The following is a 26,675-nucleotide window of genomic DNA, read 5'->3' as shown; positions in this document are numbered from 1 at the left end:
ACAATGGGAGCAGCCATCACTGTTGAGAAATTCAATCCTCATTTTTAAAAAAGGATATGCAAAAGTGATATTTAGGATTAACATATAACATTTTTAATAAATATCTCCATTTTCACTCATATGCAGCAATATCAATAACATGATACCCATCTGAAATTCACTATCGTGAGCTCTGCACAGTTAATTCCATGCATCATTCTGTGCTCATAAGAATCTTGTAGACTTTTCCAACCCTAAATCAGTTCATTGCTCATACATTTGTGTGTTTCGTAACAGATAATAACATATATCTTGTTCCCCACCAGATGTCCTGTGACAATCTGTTTTCATGAGTCGGAGTTACTTTCCTCCTGGGACCTTCTCAATTCCATGGAATTCCATGGAATTCTCATTCCATGCTGAACTGTTCTAGGATGGTGTTTATCTTCTGCCAATGTCCTTTACCTATCTATCCATACATCCTCTTTGCTTTTATTTCCTTATTTCTTCCTTGTTCAGTTATCCCCAGAAGTAATGTTGGTGTATGTGGAAACCAACATTCTCTTGATCAACCAAAGTTATTCAGAAGTAAATATGTCCAAACCAGATATCTTGGTTAAGAGAATTTATAATTGGTGAGGAACAGTGATTCCATGCAGAGTGCTACATGGGTCTTTGTGCAGATGATTGACAAAAACAGTAAGAACATATTCATTTATTGATCTTTTAATCACATTTTTTGGGCACCTGCCACGTGCCAGACCCCAGGGTGCTTAGAAATTGTCAGATCAGGGATCCCAAAAGTTTCTTTTGAGAAGGATGCCTTAAGCATTGAGAGACTTTTCCAGCTGCAAAGACCTGTTCTATTTACCTCTAGGAAAAATTGACACCTTTAGCAGTGGAGTTACCCTCTAAAATTGCTAAAATCATGATTTCTCTGTTGAGATGCAATGGTTGCCTCCCAAACACTCTGAAAATTCAGAGTCCAGATTTATTTCAGAAATTCATCATGATGCTTTTAACCTTTGATGCCTTTTGCAGGAATGATATATGGAGTTTGTGTCTTTTTATGGTCGTGTCTCCAACCGGGTTGCAAGTGATATAAGGACTGTGATTTCAGACAATTATTCTCTTGACAGCATGCGCTCAGGTTCATACAGCAAGAGAGGAAGTTCCTCTTGCTTTTTTCCAGAAAAATCAGCATGGCAAAAATTAGCTACACAACATTACAAGTGGTGTGCAAACTAAGTCAACCAGTTGCTCTTCTTTCACAACCAGAACGAGAGAAAGGACTGATCTTGTCACCATGTTGATGGACTTTCCCCCAACAAAGATGAAATTAAGAATTGATTATGTGAGCCTGGCCTTGACAACTTTAGACATCCTTTCTTTCCCTCCCTCAACTCTGTCTCTTTGTTCACTCTCCCCTGTTCCTCTGCTCACACCTTTTCTCTTTATTCCTACGTGAGTAGTATGTACTATGTTTTAAGTCCTTTGCCAGGTTATACAGCAAACTTTTTGGTCTCAGAACATGTTAACATTCTTAAATATCATTAACAACCCACAAGCTTTGGTTTTTGTGGATTTTACCTATTGCTCTTTATTTCCTTAGTAATTAGAGCTAATAAAATGTGATATATATATCTTTATTAATTCAGTTAAAAATAATTTAAAAACCTATCACATATTGATAAAAATAGAGCACTTTTTATTAAAAATAACTATATTATCCAAAATTTTAAAATAATGAGGGGAGTGCCCTTGTTTTACATTTTTGCAAGTGCCTGGCTGATTAGAAGACAGCTGAATTCTCATAACTGTTTCTGGATTCTGTTATGATACCTCTTATACAGCCTCTGGAAAACTCCTCCAGAGAGAATGAGGACAAAGACAGCAAATACAACCTTAGTACTTTCATGAAAATAGTTTTCACCTTGTGAACCCCTCAGAGGGTCTCAGGGACCCCTCAGGGTTCCTGGGCCGTACTTTGAGAACTGTTGTGCTAGGGCTAGAGATACAGGCATGAAAGACCCAGCATCTTTACCCACCATCTGGTAGTGGAAAGACACAAAAGGATATTTACAGCCCGGTTTAGTCCTTGATGTGCTAAGGATAGGCAGGGGGCTATGGTGGGACAAGGAAAGAACTAATTCAGTCTGCGGGGTGTCTTTAGGGATGGAGAGGAAGGGGAGGGTCAGAATGCTTTCCTGAGTCAGTGGTGCGGAGCTGAGCTGAGCTGAGCAGATGGGAGTGCAGATAATTCAACTTGAATACAAATGGAACCACCTTGTCTGATACCCTGATCAGGGTTGATTATGAGGGTGACCTAGGGCATTTGACTTTCAGCTTTATGATGATTTTGTGTGTTTGGTGGTGGTAGAGGGCAGGCTTTTCTAGCCTATCCTCTACCTCTGATATCCTACAACTTCCCAGGAAGGAGCCAGAGCTGGAGAAATGCAGATAACAATCCGCATAAGTAAGAAGTGAAATTGACCTGCCAGTGCTTTCTTTCTGAAGCACTGAGAAACAGGTGAGCATTCTGCAGTGAATATACTGTAAACCAGAAAATTGCCATTCGTTGTTCTGAACACCTTGGGATCTAAGACATGAAATGGAATTTGCAATAAAAATGTATCTCACATTTGCTACCTTCTAGAACAAAGTTGATAGCAAAAGCCACAAAGGTTTTATTTATTAGTTTGCCAGTAAAGAAACAAGAATTTGGTGTGTTTCTGTCTGAGGTTAAAAGGAAGTTGCACTGTCACATCCAATCTTCTCACTCATTTTGAATATAATATTTTAAAAGATTCTTCATTGAGTGTGATATTTAGTTTTATGTGTCCATTTGGCTAGGCTATAGTATCTAGTTATTCAATGAAACACTCATCCAGGTGTTGCTGTGAAGGCATTTTGGACATGTGGTTAACATCTACAGGCAATTGTTTTAAGTAAAGGAGATGATCCTCAATAATGTGGGTGGGGGCTTCCCTGGTGGCGCAGTGGTTGAGAGTCCGCCTGCCGATGCAGGGGACACGGGTTCGTGCCCCGGTCCGGGAAGATCCCACGTGCCGCGGAGCGGCTGGCCCCGTGAGCCATGGCCGCTGAGCCTGCGCGTCCGGAGCCTGTGCTCCGCAACGGGAGAGGCCACAACAGTGAGAGGCCCGCGTACCGCAAAAAAAAAAAATAATAATAATGTGGATGGGCCTCATCCAATCAGTTGAAAGGCTTTAAGAGCAAAAATGGAGTTTTCCCAGAAAAGAAGAAATTCTGCCTCAAGACTGAAGCATTAACTCCTACTTGAGCTTCCAGCCTGCAGGCCTGCCACATGAATTTCAGACTTGCCAGCCCTTGCAATTGTGTAGGCCAATTCCTTTACACACACACACACACACACACACACACACACACACACACACGTATCTATATATGTATGTGTCTCTCTCTCTCTCTCTCTCTCTCTCTCTCTATATATATATATATATATATATATATATCTCCTATCTCTATCTAGCTCGAGCTCGAGCTCGAGCTCTAGCTCTATCTATCTCTATCTGTCTCAATCTCTCTGTCTCCCATTGGTTCTATTTCTCTGGAGAACTCTGCCTCTTCTCCGGTCTGTTCAGTCTTGGCTCTTCTGTGCCCCCTCAGAGCACTTGGTCCAAGGCTCGACCCACAGGGGATGGAAACAGCTATATGCTGCTGCATTGACCTCTGGTTGGGGGAGGAATGACCCAGTGGGGTGGGCACCTCAGTCCTTCCATTAGGGACCATGACCTTGTATGATTTCCTTAAACTCCCTGAACCTCCATAACCTCATCCATGAAGTGGAGCCCATGCAACCCTCCCACAGGGGCGATGGGGAGGATTTCATGAGACCGCACACAGTAGGCCCTCCGGAGTGGCCGCTGCTGATTAGTCATGTAGTGGTCGTGGTTGACAGTGGATTACAGAAAGAGTTGTAGACAATTACATGTAGTAGCATCCATTCCAAAGTAAGTTACGGGCTGGTTTTAGGGGTTAGAGATATTTTAAATGCAGTGAAGGATGAGATATTGAAGTAATAACAATCTTGGGGAATTATAGGTATGACAATTTAGTGCACACTTCAGTCCAATAAGGTTGTTCAGTAGGTACGACATTTTGTGTGGAAGTGTGTTGGCTCTAGTAATTGAATGGGAGCATTAAACCATCACAGTCTTTTTCTCCCCTCTTCCTACTCTAAAAGATTTTTTCCTGAATGGCTCCGAATCTTCTTCACAGTCTTAATCTAATCTTCCCCGCCCACCAGTAGATTTATTGGGTAACTTGGGCATGTCTGTATGGGGCAGGCTGGGTCCCATGGGGGTCCTCACCGAAGCTGTGGGTGTTGAGATTCAGAATAAAAGGGCCTTTACTGGGGACATTTAAGGTGCTCATCACCACTGATTCAGCTCTGGCTTAGTGTCTCATTTCATCTTCCACCCAGTAACCCTGTGGGGTTGGTATTACCTCCATTTTCTAAAGGAGAGTGAGCAGAGGTCTGGGAAGATTGATACTTGACTAAAATACCCTGTTGGTTACATAGTGTCAGAACTATGACATTAAGCCCAGTACCACTTACACCTAATCTCAGGGTCTGTCTTGGGCCAAGCTTTGGGCAGTTGGCTTTATCTGGATGGCTTGTGCAGAGAGCTGAAAAATCGCACTTTTGTGAGATTACACAATTCCCCAGTGCACAGTTCTTGCTAGCCTTTCTCCTTGCCCACGTGCCAGTACCCAATGGGATAATGGTATATGGTTCATCCCCAGGCTGGGGCAATTTAGTTCATGACTTTCAGAGAACCCATACTCTAAACAATTGAATATTTATGGATGGAAAATGACAGATAGGAGGTAAGAAAAAAATAGGAAAGGTGGATAAATGTATGGATAGATGGATAGAAGGAAAGGAGGAAGGAAGGGAAGGAAAGCACTGGTCCGCCCTCACTGAAAGCACCCATCAGCCATCTTTTCTTCAAATGCTTTTTCAACCCAATTAACACAGTATAATGTAACCCTCATCCTCTGTGAATCTTTGCATATGTGAGTCACACACATGGGATTTGCATTTAAAACTCTCTAATTGGTACCTCTAGCAAGAGATATATAGTGCCTCTAATTAAGTGATGGCAAATGTCACCCTATGTTTTGCGAGGCACACCCTCTTTCTATTTGGGTGACGTCGCAATACCTGCTCATTGGAACCAAAGAGCTGCTAATTGCTTCAGGAGGTGCTGGGAAGGCAAAGGTGTGCTCACCTCATTTATCAAGGTTCCAGGCACTGTGTCAGGACCTGTGGACATCATTGTGACTAGGATGCTTCCTCTCCTTGAAGAGGGGGAAGGAGGGGCAAGGAACCAGCTAATGGCAATGCGGCGGACCTATAGCCTAATAGCAGGCAATGCAGGGTGACAAGGTGTACAGAGGAGGACCACTGGAGGAGGGGGGCTGGAGCTGCCTCTGGCAGGATGAACAGGCAGGAGCCAGGAGAAAGGAGTGTGAGGACAGGGGTAGACAGCACAATGAGGGCAAAGGCGTGGGTCACGGAGGGAGCGGGGGTCTTTGGGTGGCTTCCCTGATCTTGTGGTTGGAGAGCAGGAGAGCTTCTGATGGATCCTAGGCAGGGAAGTCAGGACCAGATTTGCCCTTAGGCAGGCTTACCTCCACCTAGACACAGATCCCATCCCACCCTCACTCCGAAGCAAGGAATAAAAATACTTTTTGAAATGCTATGACAATTATTGTAGTTAGGAGTCATTTTATTGCAAGAACAGACACCTACTCAAACTACTGCAAACTTAAAAAATGATGGTTGGGGGAAGAATTATTGAAAGGCTTCACTTGGGAGCCTCAGACAAGCCACGGCAGGCTGGCGAGTCAGTGAAGGGTGAGCGGGGCCAGGACTGGAGAACAGGATGGGGGGCCAGCCTCTATATCTTCTGCAGCTGCTTGGGGTGCTTCTCTTCTCTCTGTATGTCGGCTTCCAAATCCTCTGTCTCCTGACCGATTAGCTTTCTTGGATTTTAATAGCGTTCCATCTCCATCTAAATGTTGGGTTGGGTGATCACTGCATGAACGCCAGCCCCAACTCCTTATGAATTTTCACCTCAAGTGCCCATCGCCAAATACATTATAGTTTCTCGGCCTCTTAAATGAAAGTTTAAAGATCCAACCAATTGGCCCAGCCTACTCCACCCACGAATGCCCCCTGGTCTAGGCAATTCTACCAGGGGATGGAGTCAGAAGGGGAAACTGCGCATGGCAGGCAGAACAGCCTGACAGTCACTAGAGTGACCCGTTTCCTAGGATGTAGTTAACCTCACTGGAGCATTTTGCAATCAGTCTGGTATGTTTTTACTCACAATTCACTTTTACCCAGGGAGAATTCTGAGGATTGAGGAGCTAGCAATGGCCAGAGGGTTAATTGAAGGATGTAGGTAGAAAGACTCAAAGGGTGAATCATCAGCCCCTTGGCCCTGCTGCTTGGATTGAGAGTTAATGCAGCTTTTCAGTGGGTGCATTGAGTGGAAGCTGAGAGACGAGAGCCAAGGCGTGTTCTGCGGATGCATCTGTGTTCTAGTTAAAGGCGCACTGAGGGGCAAGACCTAATTTCTCTATATAAATGGAGCAGAAATATCACACTGGCATTTCCTCTATATGAGTGCAAAGACACAGGCATTTTCCAGATGCTGAAACATCATGGAAAGGAGACAGGACAGAGGCAAGAAGCAGTTCCTAAGGGGGCATGATATGACAGAGTTCAGCCTCAAGAGGGGTTGTATAGCAAACAGGGACATTATCTCGTGAAGAACCGATGAAAAGTCAGTTCTGAAGTTACAACCAAATGGAGCAAAGCGTGTGCTGACTGGCCTCAGTCTCTTGGAACAAAAAGGCAAAACGTTTGTCAGGGAAGGGAAGAGATTAAATAGGAAATTACAGCCGAGCCACCAGCATCAATACCTATTGCTTCTTTCTGGAAAGGAGATGGTTCTCCAGTGTCTCTTGAAGTCAGAGTTTGGAAATGGTTCCTGGATGACTCTGTGCAAGCCAATAAGCCCTGGGTGATGTAGATGATATCCATCAGTCCAGCCTCTTAGCTGGCCTTGCCCCTCAAGCTATGGTCTCCAACCAAATATAACTATTCACATTCCCTCCCATGGTGTAGCAGGGTGCCTTTACCATCAGGCCCTTGCCCATGCAATGTTCCTCTGCCTGGGACCCTCCATATCTTGTATCCCTGCTTAATTCTTACTGCTCAGGACTTAGAATCTACTTTCTCCAGGAGGTAATTCTGGATTACCATGGTGGGGTGAGTACTTCTCTCTTTTTCCATAGCGGTCTGCTTTTCCTCTTCTTACCTACCTCTTGCTACACTGGTATCGTGGATCCCTTTCTAGTCTGAGAGTCTCTTGAGGATAAGGACTTTGATTTTGTCCCATATTTATTCAAGTATAATTTACGCACAATACAATTCACTCTTTTTAAATGTGCAAATTGATAAGTTTCAACAAAGACACATAGAGGTGTAACTATCACCACAATCAAGATACAGAACAGTTCCTTCAACCCAGAAAGTTCCCTTGTGCCCCTTTGCAAGCAGACCTTGCAATTACTGATCTGTTATCTATCCTTATACTTCGGCGTTTTCTAGAATGTCATATGAATGGCATCAAACAGCATGAAGTCTTTTGTGTCTGACTTCTTTCATTTCACCAGTGAAATCCTTTGGAGATTCATCCATTTTGTCGCACGCATCAGTTGATTTCTTTTCAGTGCGGAGTAGGTGTTCATTGTATGGACATACTGCAATTTGTTTATCCATTCACTAGCTGATGGCCATTTTAGTTTCCACTTTGGCGCTATCCTGAATAAAGAGTCTACGAACATTTACCTACAAGGGTTTTTGTGTAATTTATGTTTTCATTTCTCTGGGATAAATCCTAGGAATGGAACTGCTGAGCCATTTTATAAGAAATTGCTAAACTGTTTCCGAAGTGACTGTATTATTTTACATTCTTACCAGCAATGGATGACTTTCAGTTGCTTCACATCTTCATCAGAACTTGGTATTGTCCGTCTTATTTTAACCACTCTAGTAGTGACATGGTGATATCCCATAGTGGCTTTAATTTACACATTTTTGATAACTATTAATGTTGAACATCTTTTCTTGTTCTTATTTGCTGTTCATATATTTACTCTGGTGACAAGTGTGTTCAAATTTTTGCCTTTTAAAAAAAAACATTATTTGTCTTATTTTTGTGTTGTAAGAGTTCTTCATAAATTTTGGATTCAAGTCCTTTATGAGCTATGCTTATTTAATATTTTCTCATAGTCTGTAACTTTAAAATATTTTCTTAAAATTGTTTTCCAAGAATAGAAATTTATATTTTTATAAAGTTTGATGAATCAATTTTATCTCTTATGATTCATGCTTGTTTTTGTCCCTTCTAATAAATCTTCACCTAATCCAAGGACACTCAGGGGTTTTTTTCCTTTGCTTTCTTTTAAAGGTTTTGTAATTTTAACTCCTACATTTAAGATCATGATCTATTTAGAGACAATTTTTGTGTATGATGAGCAGTAGGATTGAAGTTCCAAAGTAATATTTAATCAAAGGACTATCTTCTCCCCCACTGAATTATCTTGGAACCTTTGTCAGAAATTGACCATATGTATGTGTGTCTATTTCTGTACCCTTCATTCTTTCTATTGACCTGTACGTCTATCTTTATGTTAGTATCACACTGTCTTGATTACAGTAGCTTTATAATAAGTCTTAAAATCAAGTAGTGTAAGTCCTCCGACTTCGCTCTTCTTTTTCAAAATTGTTTTGGCTATATCAGGTCTTTTTCATTTTCATATAAATTTTAGAATTAGCTTAACCATTTTAAAAATTCTGCTATTATTTTGACTTGGGTTGCATTGACACTTATAGATCAGTTAGGGGAAAATTTACATCTTAACTATATCGAGTCTACCAGATCATGAACACTGTCTATCTCTCCACTAAGACCTCTCCAGGTCTTCATTAAATTCTCTCAGCAATATCTTAGAGAATTTACAGATCTTGCGTGTATTTTGTGAAAGTTATTCCTAAATGTTTCATTTTTTGATGCTATTATATTAATAAGTTTAAATTTCCAATTGTTTATTTCTAGTACATAGAAATACAATTGATTTTTATAGATTGACTTTCTATCCTGTGACTTTCCTCAACTCATTTATTAGCTCTAGTAGTACTTTTGTAGATTTTGCTTCATTGATGATCATGTTCTCTGAAAATAAAGACAATTTTACTTTTTCATTTCCAACTTGAGTGGGAAAACATTCACTCTTCAATCATTAAGTATGATGTTAGCTATAGATTTTTATAAAAGCTCTTTATCTGAGTGAAGAAGTTTCCTTCTATTCCTCATTTGTTGATAGATTTAATTATGAATGAATATTGAATTTTGTCAAATGCTTTTTTCAGGGACATTTTCCCCCATTTTACCGCCGATGTTTAGACTGTTTTTGCACATTTTAAGTACTCCATAGATATTTGTTGAATGAATGAAGCTGGGCTAAATACCTCTGAGAATGTAAGGTTATACTTCAACCATTCAGAAGCGTGAGATGAGCTAGGGGGACTTCAGAGTATTTGAATGCTTAGTCATGTCAGGAGTACTAGATTTGCCTAAATGATCATGCAGTTTTTACAATATTCCCATGAGGAAAGTGTCTCCATTTTACAAATGAGGAATGAGTAATAGATGGAAAGATTAAAAAGCTATAATATTGTTGGGATGTGGGGAAGTAGTTCTGTGTTTCATTACTCAGCAGAAATAAAAAGACAATCAAGACAATCATTAAGTTCAGAAAACAAAAAATAAACAATATGATATTGCTTATATGCGGAATCTAAAAAAAATGATAGAAATGAACTTATTAACAAAATAGAAACAGACTCACAGACTTAGAGAACAAACTTATGGTCACCAGGGCAGAAGGGTGAGGTTGGGGGGAGAGATAGTCAGGGAGTTTGTGATTGACAAGTACACACAGTGCTATATTTAAAATGTATAACCAACCAGGACCTACTGTATAGCACACGGAACTCTGCTCAGTATTACTATGACACAACCTAAATGGGAAAAGAATTTGAAAAAGAATGGATACAGGTATATGTATAACTAAATCACTTTGCTGTACACCTGAAACTAACACAACACTGTTAATCAACTATACTCCAATATAAAATAAAAAGTTAAAAACAATAAATGAAGGAGGCTGGTTCCAAATATAATGCAAGTTAAAATGGAGGATGATCCAGCCATTTGATGGAATGAATGAATCAAGAATCCAGCTGGTCTCTATACAAGGAATGGTGTTCTTGGAATGATGGTTGGACCACTAGGAAGGAAAAGTAATCCTTGCATGATAATTGGCTCAGCCATGAATGGTATCCTTGTAGTCAAAATAATGTAAATTTAAGTTATTGGTTTGCAAACCTGAGGATTTGATCTATACACAAAGCAAAGAAGATTTCATTGGGGTTACTCCTCAAAGTGCAAATGTTTATCAACCTTGACAAAGCAAAGTTGAGATAGATCTGAAGGAAGTTAGAAAGTGAGAGAGAAATGAAGGAATTTTAGGAATATGAACCTTTTTATTTTCCAAAAAGGGAATATCTAAACCCCTCTGAGACTCAGTTCCTCACCTGTACAATGAGATACGACGTCTCATCTAGAGGGGTTGTTGTGAGGGTTAATGAATGAATGTAAAATGCCTAATATGTGGTAGGTACTCAACTAACTATAGTAGTGATAGAGAGGAGAATCCCCACTAATGATGCAGAAATCGCGACTTCTTAACTTTAGGGTCTGCAGAGCACCTTTCCTGTGACACTTTCACTGCCCAGAGAGCAGGGGGGTAATGAAAGAGCAGGGGCTATGTGGCCAGTGGAGGACATCTGAATGACATGACAACCCTGTGGGCGGTGTCATCTTCCCCATTTTATAGCTGAGGGAGTTGAGATGCTGTGTGGCCAACTGACTTGCACTGAATCAGCCCTGAAGTGGCTAAACCAGGGCCACAGCCCAGCAGCCGTGACTCTAGATTCCATTGTCTGCCACTGAGCCAAGTGGTGCGTGAATCTGCAACACTGGGTAAGCTCCTGGTATATCTTCTGTACACATTTGTAATGAATAGGCCCCTAGGTTTAATTAAAGGAAAAAAAGGTTAATTATTTTTCCCAACAGTCGCAAATTATTTACATTGCATTTGTGTTGATGGCTAATAAAAGAGCAAAGGAGTGTGGGGACAACCCAGAGTGGCTGTAATTCTTCCAGGGTCCATAATGAAGCACTAGTTTGAATGCCAACAAGTGAGCATGGCTGAGCCTGCTGCCCCATTAAGACCTGCTCTAGGCAACGGGCTCTCTACCCTGGGCATGATTCAATCATCAGAAATAGGTCTCAGAGGCCAACAACTGAGAATAGCAACGCATATGTCCATGCCCCGCTAAACTGCCCCTCGGTTAGTTCATGGTTGCCGTGGAATGGGTGACAAAGGGCAAAACAGTGGCCCAGGTTGAGCCTACCACCAAGCCTGGAACAGCTCTTAACTGACCTTTCAAAGCATGATGAAGTGGGAAGGGGACAGAGCCACTGCCACAGATCTGTTCTCAAATCTATATATAAGCTTTTGCTTTGCCATGGCTATTGAAACAATATGTAATATGTATTGTGTGTATAATATATATTATAATGTGGGTTATATAGTGTAATGTGTATTACATATATTATGATATGAGTGTGTGTGTGGGGGGCACCTTTTGGATATCATGATGTAGGAAAGAGTTTTGGGTTTTCACCATTGTTAGTTATTAACCCTGTGGCCATCTTGGGAAAGTCACCCCTTGTGAAAGTGGTTTCTTTGTCATTTCCATAATGATCACACCTACCTCTCAGGTTGCTGGGGGGAGCATTACATATGTGACAACGTCTCTTAAACTGTGAAGCAGGTTGTGAGGATTAGCATTAGGACAGCTTTGGTTATTCTAGGGCTCCCTATAATCTGTCATTTCATTTCGAAAGCAGCTACTCTGCACCCAGATTCCTCTGGGGGAAGAAAAGGACAAACCAAGGAGCTCCCGGTTGAAGAATTAGATCACTACTTTAGGAAGATCACTCTTAATGTCAGTGTGGAGGATGGATTGGAATGGGACAAGACTTCTTACTGGAAGACAAGTCAAGAGGCCATTGCAGCCATTCACATAGGAGAGCTGGGCCAGAGACAAATCAAGGGGCTGGAATTAGCAGAAATAGGATATTCACCAGATAAGATTTTCACATAGGACTATTACACCAATCCTGGTACAAGTCTTAGTGCTGGTTGACTTTAAGTTATCTTGTATTCATTTGCTTGTAACAAAGTACCACAAACTGGGTGTCTTAGAACAGCAAGAATTTATTGACTCACAGTTCTGGAGGCCAAAAGTCTGAAATCAGATTGTCAGCAGGACCATGTTTGCTCTGAAGGTCTCTCTTGTAGATTTTGGTAGTTCCTTGGCTTGTGACCGCACAACTTCACTCTTCACGTGGCGCTCTCCCTGTGTGCATGTCTGTCTCTGTGGCTAAATTTCCCCTTTTTATAAGGACACCAGTCATTTTGGATTAGGGCCCACCGTAATAACCTCATTTTAACTTGATTACCTCTGTAAAGACCCTATCTTCAAATAAAGTCACATTGCAAGGTACTGGACGTTAGGACTCCAATCCATCTTTTGTGGGGGGGGGCACCTCAACTAGTAATATATATATGATATGCATTTTAAGTGTATTAATTGTACATTATACAGTATATCATTCAGCTGATCAAATTATTGAAGAGCAACTTAAAATGCTATATAATTTAGACCATTTAGATAGACTCAGTCTTTAATGGATCAGAAAATATTAAAATGTTTGTTGTATATTTACACATTTGTTGGTACTTATCCATATACATGTATATAAAATTTAGTAACAGCTCCTAATGATGGATTGGATAAGATTGAGGTCAGAAATCCCAGCACGCAGTTGTAATCTGCTAGTTTGTTGATTGATAATGGATTTTAACTCTGAAACATCTCTGAATAGATAGTAGCATTTAAGAATTAAAGCTTTTGATTAACTTTTTAAAATATCTATACTGGGCATCTAGAAATAGAAATAATGGGATTTGGGCAATATTCATAATATTATTATGGATTCAAATAATGATCTTAAAAGTCAATCTTTTTGTTTCCATTGTTTTCCAGTGAACAAGCACAAGCCATGGATTGAGACTTCGTATCATGGGGTCATAACAGAGAACAACGACACAGTCATTTTGGACCCACCACTTGTCGCTCTGGATAAAGATGCACCGGTTCCTTTTGCAGGTGAGATGATAGCTTAGCATGGTTGGGCTCTGCTCATTTGGGAGACAAGTCGGGAAACCTCCAAGAAACCCAGGCTTGGGCTTCATTGCTCTTGTCACTACCTGTGGCTCTCACAGATCGGCTTGTGCTTTCAAAGCTGTATGCTTCTTCTGATTCCTGGTGTGGATTCTGTATCTCCTTATGGTTTTTCTCCTTGGTGTTGCCTGCAATGCAAGACCCTTATATCTTCTTGTTGTGAGAGATGGTATATTGCTGAAGTGGCCTCTGGAGTTGGAAAAGCTGGGTCAGCAAGGCCTGTGGGGGAATTTTCCCTCTAGACAGAGGGAAAATTCTGTATCTTCTCATCGACACGAGAAGATGTGTAACCCACTGTCCCCACTACCCACATATCACGAACGGGTGAAGACTTGTAACTTGGTAGATTGACAAGAGAAAAAGGAAAGAAAAAAAGATGGGGAGTTATTTGCTCAGGGTAGGACAGACTTGTGCCCTTGAGCTTCAAAATGGGTGTGGCTTTTAGAGGAGGAATCTGGGGGCAGTGCCATTTGCCCTTGCAGCTTGAGAGCTTTCTCATTGTCATCAAGATGACCACTGCTTCCTCCTCTAACCTCCTGCAAGGGCCAGATCCCAGGAGGGGTGTGTGAAAGAAGATGGCTGTGTCTCACGTTTCCATAGATTTTGGCAAAGAAAAGGGGATGGGTGATGGCGGGGCGGGGTGGGGAGGGGTTGGACAAAGAATTTCTGAAGATGCCTACATCATGAATGATATTGTTAACACTTTATAACTGTCAGAAGAAAGACAGGACATTTAATGAAGGTTTTCAAGATTTCTGGAAGATTGCTTTATGATTGATGGGTGCCAGGCTGAGGTTTTTACCATGATGAAGTCTAGTTTTTCTGACAGTTTGTCTGTTACATTATGAGCTACTTGGGCAGAAAAAAATGGCTCTTTCACACTTCTAAGAGATAAGCTCTGTGAAGTCCTGTTTTTCATTACAGAACATTATAAAGTAAGGAGTGAGGGGGTGAGTTAAATGGGGAAATTCAGCCTTATGTGAAGACAAACCCATAAGCATTCTCGCAGAGCATGGGGGAGATAGTCTAGACTCTCAGAAGAAGGCTTAATCTTTATTTTATGTAGAATGATAACCACCAAGGGTACCTAACTGTGACTTCCATGGTGTTCAGAGTTGGGACATTTCCATACATCTTCCAGCCATCCTCAGAGGTCCCAGCTCAACCAAAGGCCACTTGGCAGTGTGAATCCCATGCTGTCTTTTCCACAGTAGATGAGGTGTCTTCCCCAGACCTTCTTTACCAGCCTGGGAATATTCCAACTCATCCCCTTCTTGGACATAACTATACTGAGGTTAATCAGCAATTCTCACCAACCCCCTGGAAATGAGATTTTAAAACAAACACTAGCAAAAATGTTTGGGTCATGGGAATGTTTGGACTGGCATGCACTGTGTGCTTTAAAAAATGAAATAGAGGCAGCATTTAGAAGTTGGGAAAGTTTGCATAAAACCTGCAGGATTCTGGTTTATCTTGATGAATTAGATCTGAAATACAGAGTTGTGTTGCGGCTTCCCTCATTAGACTGAGCATGTGCAGGTCCTTTATTCATCTTTCCATTCAAGTATGTGACCCCTCTTTAAGATACAAGAGAAAAAACTAATGACATATTAAATGGGAAGTAAACAGATGCTTTTAAGTCACTGTAAGGTAGTGAGGCTAACACTTTAAAAGTGAGGGATGTGTCTGTTTATTCGTTGTGTCCGCCTCAGTGTAGCCCTGTTCTCATCCAGTAGTGTACTAGGAAACTGAGGTCGTTGAACAAGCTGTTCTACAGTAAACTTATAAACGCTAATGTAAAGACTAAAATGGAAAAAAAAAAATTCAAACAAATCTGCTATTTGAAAGTTTGGATTACAAACACTTACCTTCCTCGGTTGTCGACCTGAAGGACAGTTAATCATTTCACCTGAAGATTGACCAAAGGATTTCCTTCAATTCTAAATCCATCAAATACTTTTAAACTTGAAGTTGTATTCACACCATCAGATGTGACCGCAGGTGTTCTGACACCTCTTGAAACTAAGGTTTGCTTCTAAGCGAAGCCCTGAGCAGTTATTTCCATCTGAAGACAATCTCTACACTCCGCCTGATATTGGCAGCTACGTTTAAAAAAAAAAATCTAGCTAAATGCATCAAAATATAATCTTCCAAGTTCTTATGGGTAAAAAGTAAAGGTGCTTTTTAGAATGGTCAAAGCTATTTTTCTCAGTGTTATTTATGATTGGCTCTGAGACAGGACACAAACACTAACCAGCCATGCATGCTGCAAAGAACATTTATCTTAAAACATTTATCTTAAAAATAAAATACTGAAGAGTTATTTCAGATCCCTATCGTTCTCATAAAATTGAAAAATTCGTATCTGCCAGCTCCATCACTTCTTGAAGTCAACTGCAGCTTTTGGTCCCCCCCTTATCAACTGCTCTGGTATTGTGTGTCAGTTTTTCCACCCTCATCCCAGTGGTCTTTATTTCCAGCTTAGCCAGTGAGATGAGCTATAAGCTCATGGGGGGATGGTTCCACCCGTATCACTTTTGCTCTGTGTGGTTTCTCTTGAGATTTTCCCTCTTTAAAAACTTTTTAAGAAAAATTTCCTACCTAAAATATCACTCATTTAAATAAAAATCATGATTGAATTTTGTGGATAAATACAAAATTCAGGGATATAAAATAGCTTTTGTTATATATCTCCTGCTTACAACAATGTGCTTATTGTAGAAAATGTGAAATCTTCGTACCCCCAGAGAGAGTCTCTGTTAACATTTTAGTGTATTTCTTTCCAGTCATTTTGCTACTCTGTTTTAATCCAAAAATAGTGATACACATTATATTCAATATTATAACTTATTTTTCCTACTAATGAATATAAACCATTTTATTAAATACTCTTCTGCATCTCATTAAATGGCTGCATGATTTCCAACTCAATGAATATTCTATAGTTTACCATTCTTTTATTTTTTTCCAGCTTTACTGAGATATAATTGACATATAGCATTGTGTAAGTTTAAGGCATACAACGTGTTTACTTGATACACTTATATGTTGCAAAATGATTACCACTGCATAGTGTTACCTAACACCTCCATCTCCTCACATAATTACCACTTCTTTTTGTGGTGACAATATTTTAGGTCTACTCTCTTAGCAATTTTCAAGTATCTAATATAATATAATAAAATTTATTTATTATTATTTTTTTTTGCGGTACGCGGGCCTCTCACTGCTGTGGCCTCTCCCATTGTGGAGCACAGGCTCCAGATGTGCAGACTCAGCGGCCATGACTCACGGGCCCAGCTGCTCCACGGCATGTGGGATCCTCCTGGACCGGGGCACAAACCCGTGTCCCCTGCATTGGTAGGCGGACTCTCCACCACTGCGCCACCAGGGAAGCCCATATAATATAATATTATTAACTCTAATCACCATGCTGAACATTAGATCTCCCAAACTCATAACTTGAAGTTTGTACCCTTTGACTGACATCTCCACGTTTCTCCACCACAACCCCTGGTAACCACCATTCTGCTGTCTGTTTCTATGAGTTCAGCTTTTTCACTGTTCACATATAAGTGATATCATACAGTATTTATCATTCTCTGTCTGACATTTCACTTAGCATGCTGCCCTCAAGGTCCATCCATATTGTCACAAAGGGCAGGATGTCCTTCTTTCTCATGGCTGAATAATGTCTGTATACATCTCCTTTATTCATTCATCCGTTGACAGACAGGAAGTTTCCATATCTTGGCTATTGTGAATAATGCTGCAATGAACATGGGAAGGCAGATAATCTCTTCAAGACCCTGATTTCATTTCCTTTGGGTATATACCCAGAAGTGAGATCGCTGGATCCTATGGTGGTTCGTTTTTTTAATTTTTTGAGGAACCTCCATACTGTTCTCCATAATGGTTGTACCAATTTACATTCCCACCAGCAGTGCACAAGGGTTCCCTTTTCTCCACACCCGCTCCAGCATTTATCACTTGTAGACTTTTTGATGATGGCCATTCAGACTGGTGTCAGATGACTGGCAGTTTATCTATTTCAAGTCTTTTTTATTACAATATGTGTCTACATTTCTGATTCTATCATTTGGATGGATTTCAGAATTGGAATTAATCTTTCAAATATTTTTAAGTTCTGAAACCTGTTAAAATGCTTTCCAGAGAAGTTGTGTGCATTTGCGGTCGCATTCACACACATCTCTCATTCCCTGACCCTGTATGGCTCATTCTCATGGTGTGGTCTCATGGCAATAAGATGGATTCACCAATTACAGTAGTCTCACTCTTTTCATCTGTGGAATAAAGGTATAAGCTTCCCAGGGTTGCTGTGTTGATTAAATTTAAAGAATGTCTAGGATGCATGTTGCAAAGATTCAAGATATAGTAGAAGTTTTGTAGATTTGAGTTTACTTTTCATGATCCTTCTCTCATCTCCTTTCATAGAGGAGATCACTGACTCATAGGGAGCCCAAGAAAGTTACTCAGTGTCCCAGAGCAGGCTAGCCGTGGGGCTGGGATTGGAGCCCAGGACTTTCATCCTTGCTGTGAATTCCCTTTCCCTGTGATATTTGCGTTTGATTCCTGACCCAGCTGATTAGCAGAGGTGCTCTCTCTCAGTCAGTGAAACCTCCCTCAGACCTCAGTCAAGTCCATGAGACCTGACTCAGTTCTCAACCCGGTGTCTGAGCTCAGTGGACATGATCTTAGAGAATCACATACAGAAAAATCCTTGAGTCATAATGCAAATTCTGTCCACTGCTTGGCAAAAAAAATGGTAATGAAAGCAAGCTGGGCACACCGTGAGCTTATTCATTTCTACATGAGCCCCACTGAGGCCTGTTAGGAAACCGTGGAAACTTTTAAATTTGAAGGGAATTAGATTGCCTTTCAGAAGTAATAGAACTGCTCATTTGTCTACACTGGGCCAGTCTGGACTTATCTTTGGGGAGCACAGGGCTACACAGAATGATCAGGCACAGTTGACTTCCCAGCCTGGGTGACTCTCTGAAGGCTGCCCAGAAAATTGCCTGGGGCATGATTTGGCCTGGTTTGATTAACCGGTTGTAGCAGAAGGTGCTTTTTCCTCCACGGTTGTCTCCATGGGTCCTCCCTGTTCCGTGCAGCATCTGCCCATCTATCTGCCTCCTTGCCTTTGGACTCACCCAGGGCCCTTGTTTGTGCTTTGGGCCCCAAAACTGCCCAATGGCAGAGATCCTCCCTGGGGGTTTGTAGAGCGATGGTGTCTTATAGCGAAAAAGGAATCCTGGTTGTGAGCAGTCCCAGGCTCTGAGCAGACGCACGTGGTTTCACAGTTAGCCTCTGCCTTTGACCAGCTATATGGTCTTAGATAAGGTACTGAACTCCTCTGAGGGGCAGTTTCCTTATATTTAAAATGGAGGTAAACACAGTACCTATTCCTGGGTTAATGCATGGATTAAATGAGATACTAATGCAAGAGCGCTGGCAGCCAGGAGATGTCCAGTGTATCAGCTCTGATGATCCTAGCAAGGGTAGTAGTGAGAGTAATCAGAGTAATAATAATTCTCATTATCATCAATAGCCGTGTTTTATTCATTTTAGGTTGATTACAACGGTGTGATTAAAATCTGTGATGATGATGTTAAGGAAAGAAGAAAAGTAAGCTTGGAGTTTGTTCTGAAGGCTTGATGCCGTCACCCACTTGCACCACCAAGCTACGTTGCCTGTGTTGTTTGGTTATGTGGCAGTCTGGGGACAACCAGTTAACCAATGCAGGGGAAAGTCGTTTGTGAATTGTGCAGAACTCTGTAAACGTTAGTTGAAAATGAACGTCCCCTTACATTCTACCTATCATTTATCCCTGTGGAGTAACCTATTCGTTGCAAGATATACTTTCAGATTGCCGCAGACCATGTGCCCTTTTATTATAAACACACACACACACACACACACACACACACACGTGCACCAGCTCCTGCACACACAAAATTACATCCAAGCCTCACACCAACCCTGTGGAAAAAGTAGGTCAGCTATTATGATTCGGTTTTGCAAATAAGGACATTGGGACTTAGAGAAATTAAGTAACTGCTCCAGGTTACCAAGCTAAGGACAGACCAGCCCTGTCACTCAATTCCAGACCCTCAGACTCCAAGTGCTGCCTTCTTTCCCCTCTGCCGATTGTCCGGTGTTTGAGGCATATGTCACTGGCAGTAGAAGATTTCCATGGTACCCGGACATAGTGTTAAAGAAAGTTGAATCCCGTGCTAATCCATTCCCTTTTAACTTTTTAATCTTTCTGATTATGTCAAGGAGAGAGGTGCAATTTGGGAGGCTCAAGATGTCTTCAGTACCTTCAAACACTTGCTAATCTCTCTTTTTGACAAAAAGCAAGCGCTATCCCAATAGCCCTCCGTAGGCAACAGCATTGCACTAGAATTTTAATAACATTCTGTTGTATTTTATTTAGATTACGCTCTATTTGAGGCACATATTGCTGGCTTTTCAGTTTTCTTTTTAAATAAATTCAATGAAGTTTTTAAAACTTAAAGAAAAATTTAAAGACATTTAAAGAAAAATGTAAGTAAATAAGTATTTAGGTAATTTATGGCAGTGGCAAAAAGCCATAAAAGAGGTCTTTGGCTGAGTACCACGTGGATACCAGGCAACGGTCACATCCAGGCCTCACTGCCCCATCCAGCAACCTCGGGATCACTGGCACCGGACACAGCCATCTTCGGTCTGTCCTGCCCCACGGCTCTCTGACCTGTGGTCCTGGCAAGCAGAGGGGCCGTCTGTGTCAGCCTCACCACGGAGGCGCCTTTGCGTTCCAAGTTGGTTGCCACGGGGCTCATTCCTGAGGGCCAGAGAGTGGTGTCCCACCCTGCTCTCTGAGCATTCACTTGGCCTCAGCCAGAGGTCAGTGCATAGCAGGGCCTGCAGAGAATCAGGTGTAGACTTAGCTCTGGAATCTACAGTGTGGGCTACTGCCTTGGGGAAGTAGCCACATAACTCACACACAGAGTCGGAATCTAGCAGAAACAGGAACCAGCATCTATTCATTCAAATACATGTGAAAATTACTAAAAAGAATAAAGAGTCAAACAGTATACGCACACTCCTAAAGCCCTGCCGGCCTGTTTTTATTCATGTCTAGATACATAGGTCTTATTAATTTGGATATAGTATGTATGGTTCAGAGCCTTTTTTTATTTTTTTCTTTGCACAGAACATTTTCCAAGCAGATTGAAACGGATTAAAAAAATACTCCTTAAATGTAGGCATAATTATATATCATATACTTGTATCATAGTTTACTTAATCATGCTACTGGGTTTTGTATATTTGAGTTGTTTACAAGATTTTACCATTTAAAAAAAATTACACTGCCATGGGCAACTTTGCTTAAAAAGCTTTCTTATATAAACATAGGAGTCAGGATTTTATGTTTATGGTTTAGTTCATAGACAGTAAGTAAAAAATAAAATAAAATAAACAGATGTGTCCTATTTTCAGTGACAGGTTGAGATTGTGTTGTCAAATGTTTCTGCTGATATGATCTGTGATTGCCTAATTTTCGAGCAGATGATGGGGTTCAGATTAGACTGGGAAGTAAGGACTGGAGGGGACTCCCACCCCTGTCTGCAGCCTGTGGCAGAGTCCCCTGTCCCCATCTCTGCAGGCTTCAGGCCTCCATCCCTATGGCAATGTCTCCCCCTCACTACAGTGACTGTGATCTAAGCGTTTCCAGCTGTAGGCAAGATGTGATTTGAGAACGCTACAGAAGTTATTTTAAAGTTGAAAACAATTGAGGGCTGAAGGCACAACAACCAGTAAATAAGGCAGAAGATCTGGTCAAGTTGATGCTTGTGATCACTGGGGGGGACGGGGAGGGGGGTGACAATGAAAAGGTCCATTTGTAGTCCCCAGAAGCAGCAAGGCTTATTGGACCGCACCTATGGTCCCGATTCTGCTGCTGCGGGAGGGGCTCGCGAGGCAGGCTGGGAGAAAGGCAGGCCTGATGTATCCACCACTCTGGAATTGAAGTGTTGATCGTCTCTATTCCTTGGTTCTCTTTCTTCTGCCAGCTTGGCAGCTGCCAGCCTTGACGGTGATGGGTGTGGGGTTGGGGGCATAATGGGATCCTTTCTTGGTTATCCCTTCACGGGCACTGCATTCACTCCAGTGTTCCCCTTTCACACGTTTTATATCTCCCTCCTGTCTGCTGAGAGCCGAGCAGCTCAGGAGGCAGACCTCAGCTCCAGTGGGTGTAGACTGGAGCCATCAGGTCATCCTTGGGCACCGGGAGCTTGGAGCACAAAGCCCTAACCTCACTGAGAAGAGAACATAGCACTCCTGCCGCCACACTTTCTAGGGTGGAGCTGCTCTGCCAGAGGGAGAATAAGGAGCTTCCCTGGTTCTCTGCTGCCCATGAGTTTGGGGTCTTTGCCCTGAATTTTTTCTCTTGGCTATAACAAATCTTTCCACTTTTTTCTTCTTGTTAATTATCCTCTTTCTTGGTCCACCCGAAAGTGGCTCTCAGTGTTGCTGAAACTGTCTGTCTGGGTATCCCCTGCCATGTGGCCTTTTGTTGTTGTTGGTTTTAACTTCTCTCAGGCCATGTGGCGTTGCAGCCTTGGTGAGTTTTGGATGGCCCATCTCATCATAAAGATTCTACTGCTCACTTCTCCTCCATCACATTCTATGCTTAATCCTGGTATCCCAGACCTCTCCACAGGAGCCTGGCTGGACTGGGTTCTTTGGCGGCAGCTGGAGACCCCGTGAGTGTGGTCACACATGGTCACAAGGGATGGCTGGAGGAGAGACTAGAGCCACAGTGCAGGGGAAGGAGCTTGGGAGCAAGGGGTGGTCAGTCAAGGAGGAGGAAGAGGGAGAGGGTCCCAGGTAAATCCCCACAACAGGGGCTGACTGGAGGTCACTGGAGGTAGGTGACTGGAGGTAGGAAGCTCTCCACCAGTGACCCTGACTTTCTCGATGAGAAGACTCTAGTGAAGGTGAAGTCATGCTCCAGGTAAAACTAAGGCTTAAGGGAGAACCAGTGGGTAGTGTGGGCTGTTCTCCATCAATAAGGATGAAGAGTAAGGGGCATTCAAGGAGGGAGGCTTGCCTGGGACTGAGAGATTCCTAGGCTGTGGGACTTTCACTGCCAAAACTGAGAAGGTCCTGATAAACTGGATCGAGTTAATTACCCCAGCAGGAGGGATGTGGAAAACTTGAGTGCTGGCCCTGAGAGAGAGCTTGAGAGACGCCCTTGAATGCAGGAATTTCAAGTCTCCTGGGATTCTGAGTAAATGACAGTATACTAAAACAAGATGAAAAGTGAACAATAAAATTAATAATAATAGCAGGACTGTTGCCAGCCCATATGGTAACAGTGCCAATTAGAAACAGCTGCCCCTTCTTTCAGACAGACACTGTCCTGCACCAGAGCACGTTACTTGGTAAGTAGGGAAAGAGGTGGATTTTAACCCGTAAGTTGTCCCCTTGATCATATATCCTTATACAGGAAACAACTTACACACAGCACTGAAAATTCACTAACATTTATTGAGCCCATACTACATAGCAGGCACTGTAGTAGGTATTTTACACATACTACATCATTTACTTTTTACAACAGTCCTCTGAAATAGGCATTCTCATTAACCCTATTTTATAGAAGGAGAGACTGAAGTTCAGTCAGATTGTATAATTTGCTCAGAACACAGTAGTAAAGAAGTTGTCATTCCAAATGGTAAAGTTGACATCTCAGTTAAGTGTTGCTGTCCAACAATCACTGCAAAACTTAGGATCATTGAACAAGAGCCATTCATTCTTTCTCATGAGTCTACCTGTTGATTGGGCAGTTGTGCTAATCTGAGTCAGACTCAGCTGATGCCAACTGGGCTCATTCAGGTGTCTGCAGACAGCTGATGGGCAGGCTGTAGGCTGGCTGGTCTAGAGTAATGTAATCTTAGGCGTGTCAGCAGGCTAGCCAGAGCATATATATTCCTGTGCTGATTGCAGAGAAGCTTAAAAGCACAGAAATGTGCAAGGACTTTTGCAAGCAGCTACTTGGGACAATTTGTTACTGTCCCACTAGGTAAACAAGTCACATGGCCAAGCCCAGAGTGGGAGCAAAGTACCAAAGGGCACAGAGAGGTGACAAGTTAGGGTCATCAGTGCAGTCATTCTATCACTACTCTTAGGCCACAGTTATTCACATCCCTCTTCAGGCAAACTATGCTCACTGCATCCTGGGACTCCCAAAAGTGGTATCCAGTCATGGCATCTAGCTCGAAGCCAAGATTTTGTGATCCTCCTCGGGTCTGGACGCAGCTGCTCTTGATCCAGAGAACTGTGAACTAAAAAGATAATCTATCTTCCCCTACACACCCTCCAGGGAAAGGAAAAACACAATAAATTCTGATTCAAAAGGGAGGAAAATGGGAGCCACACAGCAATCACTGGACTTTCCTGTAGCAGTCCTGATATTCCTGCCAGAAAAATGTTGCCAGGTGTCCCGATTTTGAGGGTGATTCTGTTCTGCAGGAGGACTCCCCGGTGCACTGTTTTCTACTGCTCCCTGTTAACCACTGTTCTGTTTTGCCATCATTTTGTTCTGCTTCATCCCATGCCTGGTGGACTCGGTGGGAGTGGGCACAGTGCCCCTGAGGTCAAGTTCCTGGCCTCAGTCCCTGAGGACACTCTTAGCTTCATTCATCTCTATGTCAGTGTCCCTGACTCTGTCCAGCTCAGCCAAAGACAATGGGCCCAACTGAAGCCCAAAGTCCAGAGCTCCTTATATAACAGATCAGGAAACATACAAAACAAAAACAAAGCCTTTGCTTTTGCTGGAGAAACAATTCAAAAGGCACAGGCACCCTTCCAGCTCCAAGCTCAAAGACATCGGAGCGTAAAGGACTCCCAGTCTATGGCCTTATTGACAAGTGTGATGCCAGCGTGTCTATGGTACTTTCACACTCACTGCCCCTGGTGGCCAGATTCCAGGCCACATGACCCAGGCCCCTTGCCTGACTGCGACTGGACCTGGAGTGGACATCTGACTCTGATGAGTTGGCTAGTTCCGGCCTGTGGCCTGCTACCTGGGTAGAAAAGACCACGTAGGCCAGTTGGCTTCCTGTCTGAGTACTGAGGGACCACACTGGAGGGTGAGGGTTGCAGGTAAAACTTCTGTGACACATGCAAATCACAGTATAAGGGCTTGGTCAGCAGACTGAGAGGAGGCAGCTGGTTCCAGGGAGAAACAGATGTGACCAGAGGGAACAGAGTCTTAAGTGGGCCCTGATGGGAACTGTGGCCTCAGTTCCTGAGTGGTCCTGGTTTCCTGCTGATCTCTGTACTTGTGTCTCCACTCTGCCCTGAGATGACTATGTCTCTGTCTCTGAAAACCAAAGAGGCCAAATAAAAACCACCTGTTAATGTGGTTTACTATATTAAGGGCATGAGGCATTGTTTGAGCTACAGGAGAGAGAAGAGCCCAAGAAAGTTATAATAAGGGAACAGCATAGAGAAGAAGGCACTGGGAATTTGAAAACACTGAAGAAATCCTCTTAAAAAGCCGTAACCGGTGATCATCATGGTGACACCAATGATAATTGAAAACCAGCTGCAACTGTCCATAATTGGACCGTTTAATAGCCAAACTTAGACAAGTTAATACTGATTCAAATCCCTTCTCTAGAAGCTATCTCTGCAGCTTAAGACAGTAGCCATATTGAATAGGCCTGCAATCGGACCCCATCACAAATATTAATTATGAACATGGATTTGTAAGGTCAATGGTTTTACTTTAATAGGAATTAGGGGCCGATGAATGCCAGTCCTAAATGTCTTCGCCTGTTGGGAGATTCCAACAGGAGTACAGGCAGGCATTTATAGTTCAGCTCTTCTGCTTTGGCACAGTGTCCGGCGTGAGATCACTGAATACCTTGACGTGAGTTCAGAGCTCGATTTTATGATCTTGTAGCTGCCTGTAATCACAGATGAGGCATCAGAGGCCAGCTGTCCTCCATGAACCTTGACAGTCTGTATAAACTAATTAGTTTTTTATGAGCCATCCTTTCAGAGGTTTGGAGAGAGGGCCTATTAAACCAAGTTCACTATGATTTACAAACTTAAAAAATTATTATTATTTATCTAAGTTCCAGCTGAGTGCCATGGTAAATGACATCCCTGGCAACGGTCAGCTTGGGACTTTATTAAAATATAATACTTTGTATTTTTTTTTTAGTAAAAAGGTGAATCCCAGTGTAGCAGGAGTTCTTTCTGCACAGTAATGATACTAATAGCAAAATTTCAAGGTCAGAGAAGGAAAACAATTTGGAAAGTGTGGGCATATCCGCAAAGCCCACTCCTGGCCCGTTTTGCTGAAGGTTGCAAGGATAAAAACACGATGCTCTTTGGACCCAAGTCCAGTGTCCAAGAGCACCCCTTGGCCCTTTGCCTTTTTTGTGTCTTTCTCTTAGAGTCCTAAATAGGTAAGATGCCAGATATAACACTCACTCAACTTCCCCCACCGCTGCCTGCCCCTCTGCTGTCCCTCCACCTCAGCGATCTTTGGGCCATCCTTCTCAGTGCTGTTTCCCGTCCCCTATGGTGTCTGCCCTGGGCTGGCCATACCATTTGGGTATTCTATCTCAGCCTCCACCAGTGCATGCTCCATCACTGCCCACCTGTGACGCTTGTTACACTAACACTGAACTTAGGGCTCCACCATGATGCTGATTGGCCCAGTAATAGGGCTTCATCACCTCCCCTCACCACCTCTCTCCCAGCCAAGGAGGAAATGGCCTTTCTCCTCTTCCGGTCCACCCTTGCTGAGGGTTCCCGCAGAAATGTTGTTTCGACTCCTAGTGTTTACACTTCTTTCTGTCCTCCCTTCCCAGAGATGGATGGGCGCTCCCAGGCTTTAGGTATGTAGGATAGGTTCCCATGCAGGCCAGAGCTGTGCTGTGGTACGTAACCTTCCACTCAAGTTTCTGCCGCTGATTCTGCCCTCTACCATCTGAGTTTTTTCTCATTTGTAGTGTTTTTCTTTTCTCTCACAAGCGCAGATATTCTTGCCTGCTGTCTGGTTTCCACTGGGTGTCTCCACTCACCCCTCCTCTCACGCCCACATGTAGTCTATCAGACATGACTCTAAATGTCTGAACTTAATTTACAAAGAAGGCTCGACTGTAAA

At 42.5% G+C, this 26,675-nt stretch overlaps 1 protein-coding gene across 2 annotated transcripts in view; it reads left to right on the top strand.

Annotated features, from left to right (window-relative positions):
- Positions 1-26,675, top strand: part of CLSTN2 (calsyntenin 2) — a gene marked incomplete at both ends in the record, with an annotated part of 638,376 nt that overhangs the window by 227,862 nt on the left and 383,839 nt on the right. For both annotated transcript variants that reach the window (XM_082654156.1, XM_082654157.1), the window contains one exon: positions 13,283-13,405. In XM_082654156.1, the coding sequence (XP_082510282.1) occupies positions 13,283-13,405 (123 nt within the window). The remainder of the gene's footprint in view (positions 1-13,282; positions 13,406-26,675) is intronic.

This window comes from Grampus griseus, assembly GCF_964374135.1.
Source record: "Grampus griseus genome assembly, chromosome: 5".
NCBI lineage: Eukaryota > Metazoa > Chordata > Mammalia > Artiodactyla > Delphinidae > Grampus > Grampus griseus.
This window is presented reverse-complemented; position numbering and strand designations above follow the sequence as displayed.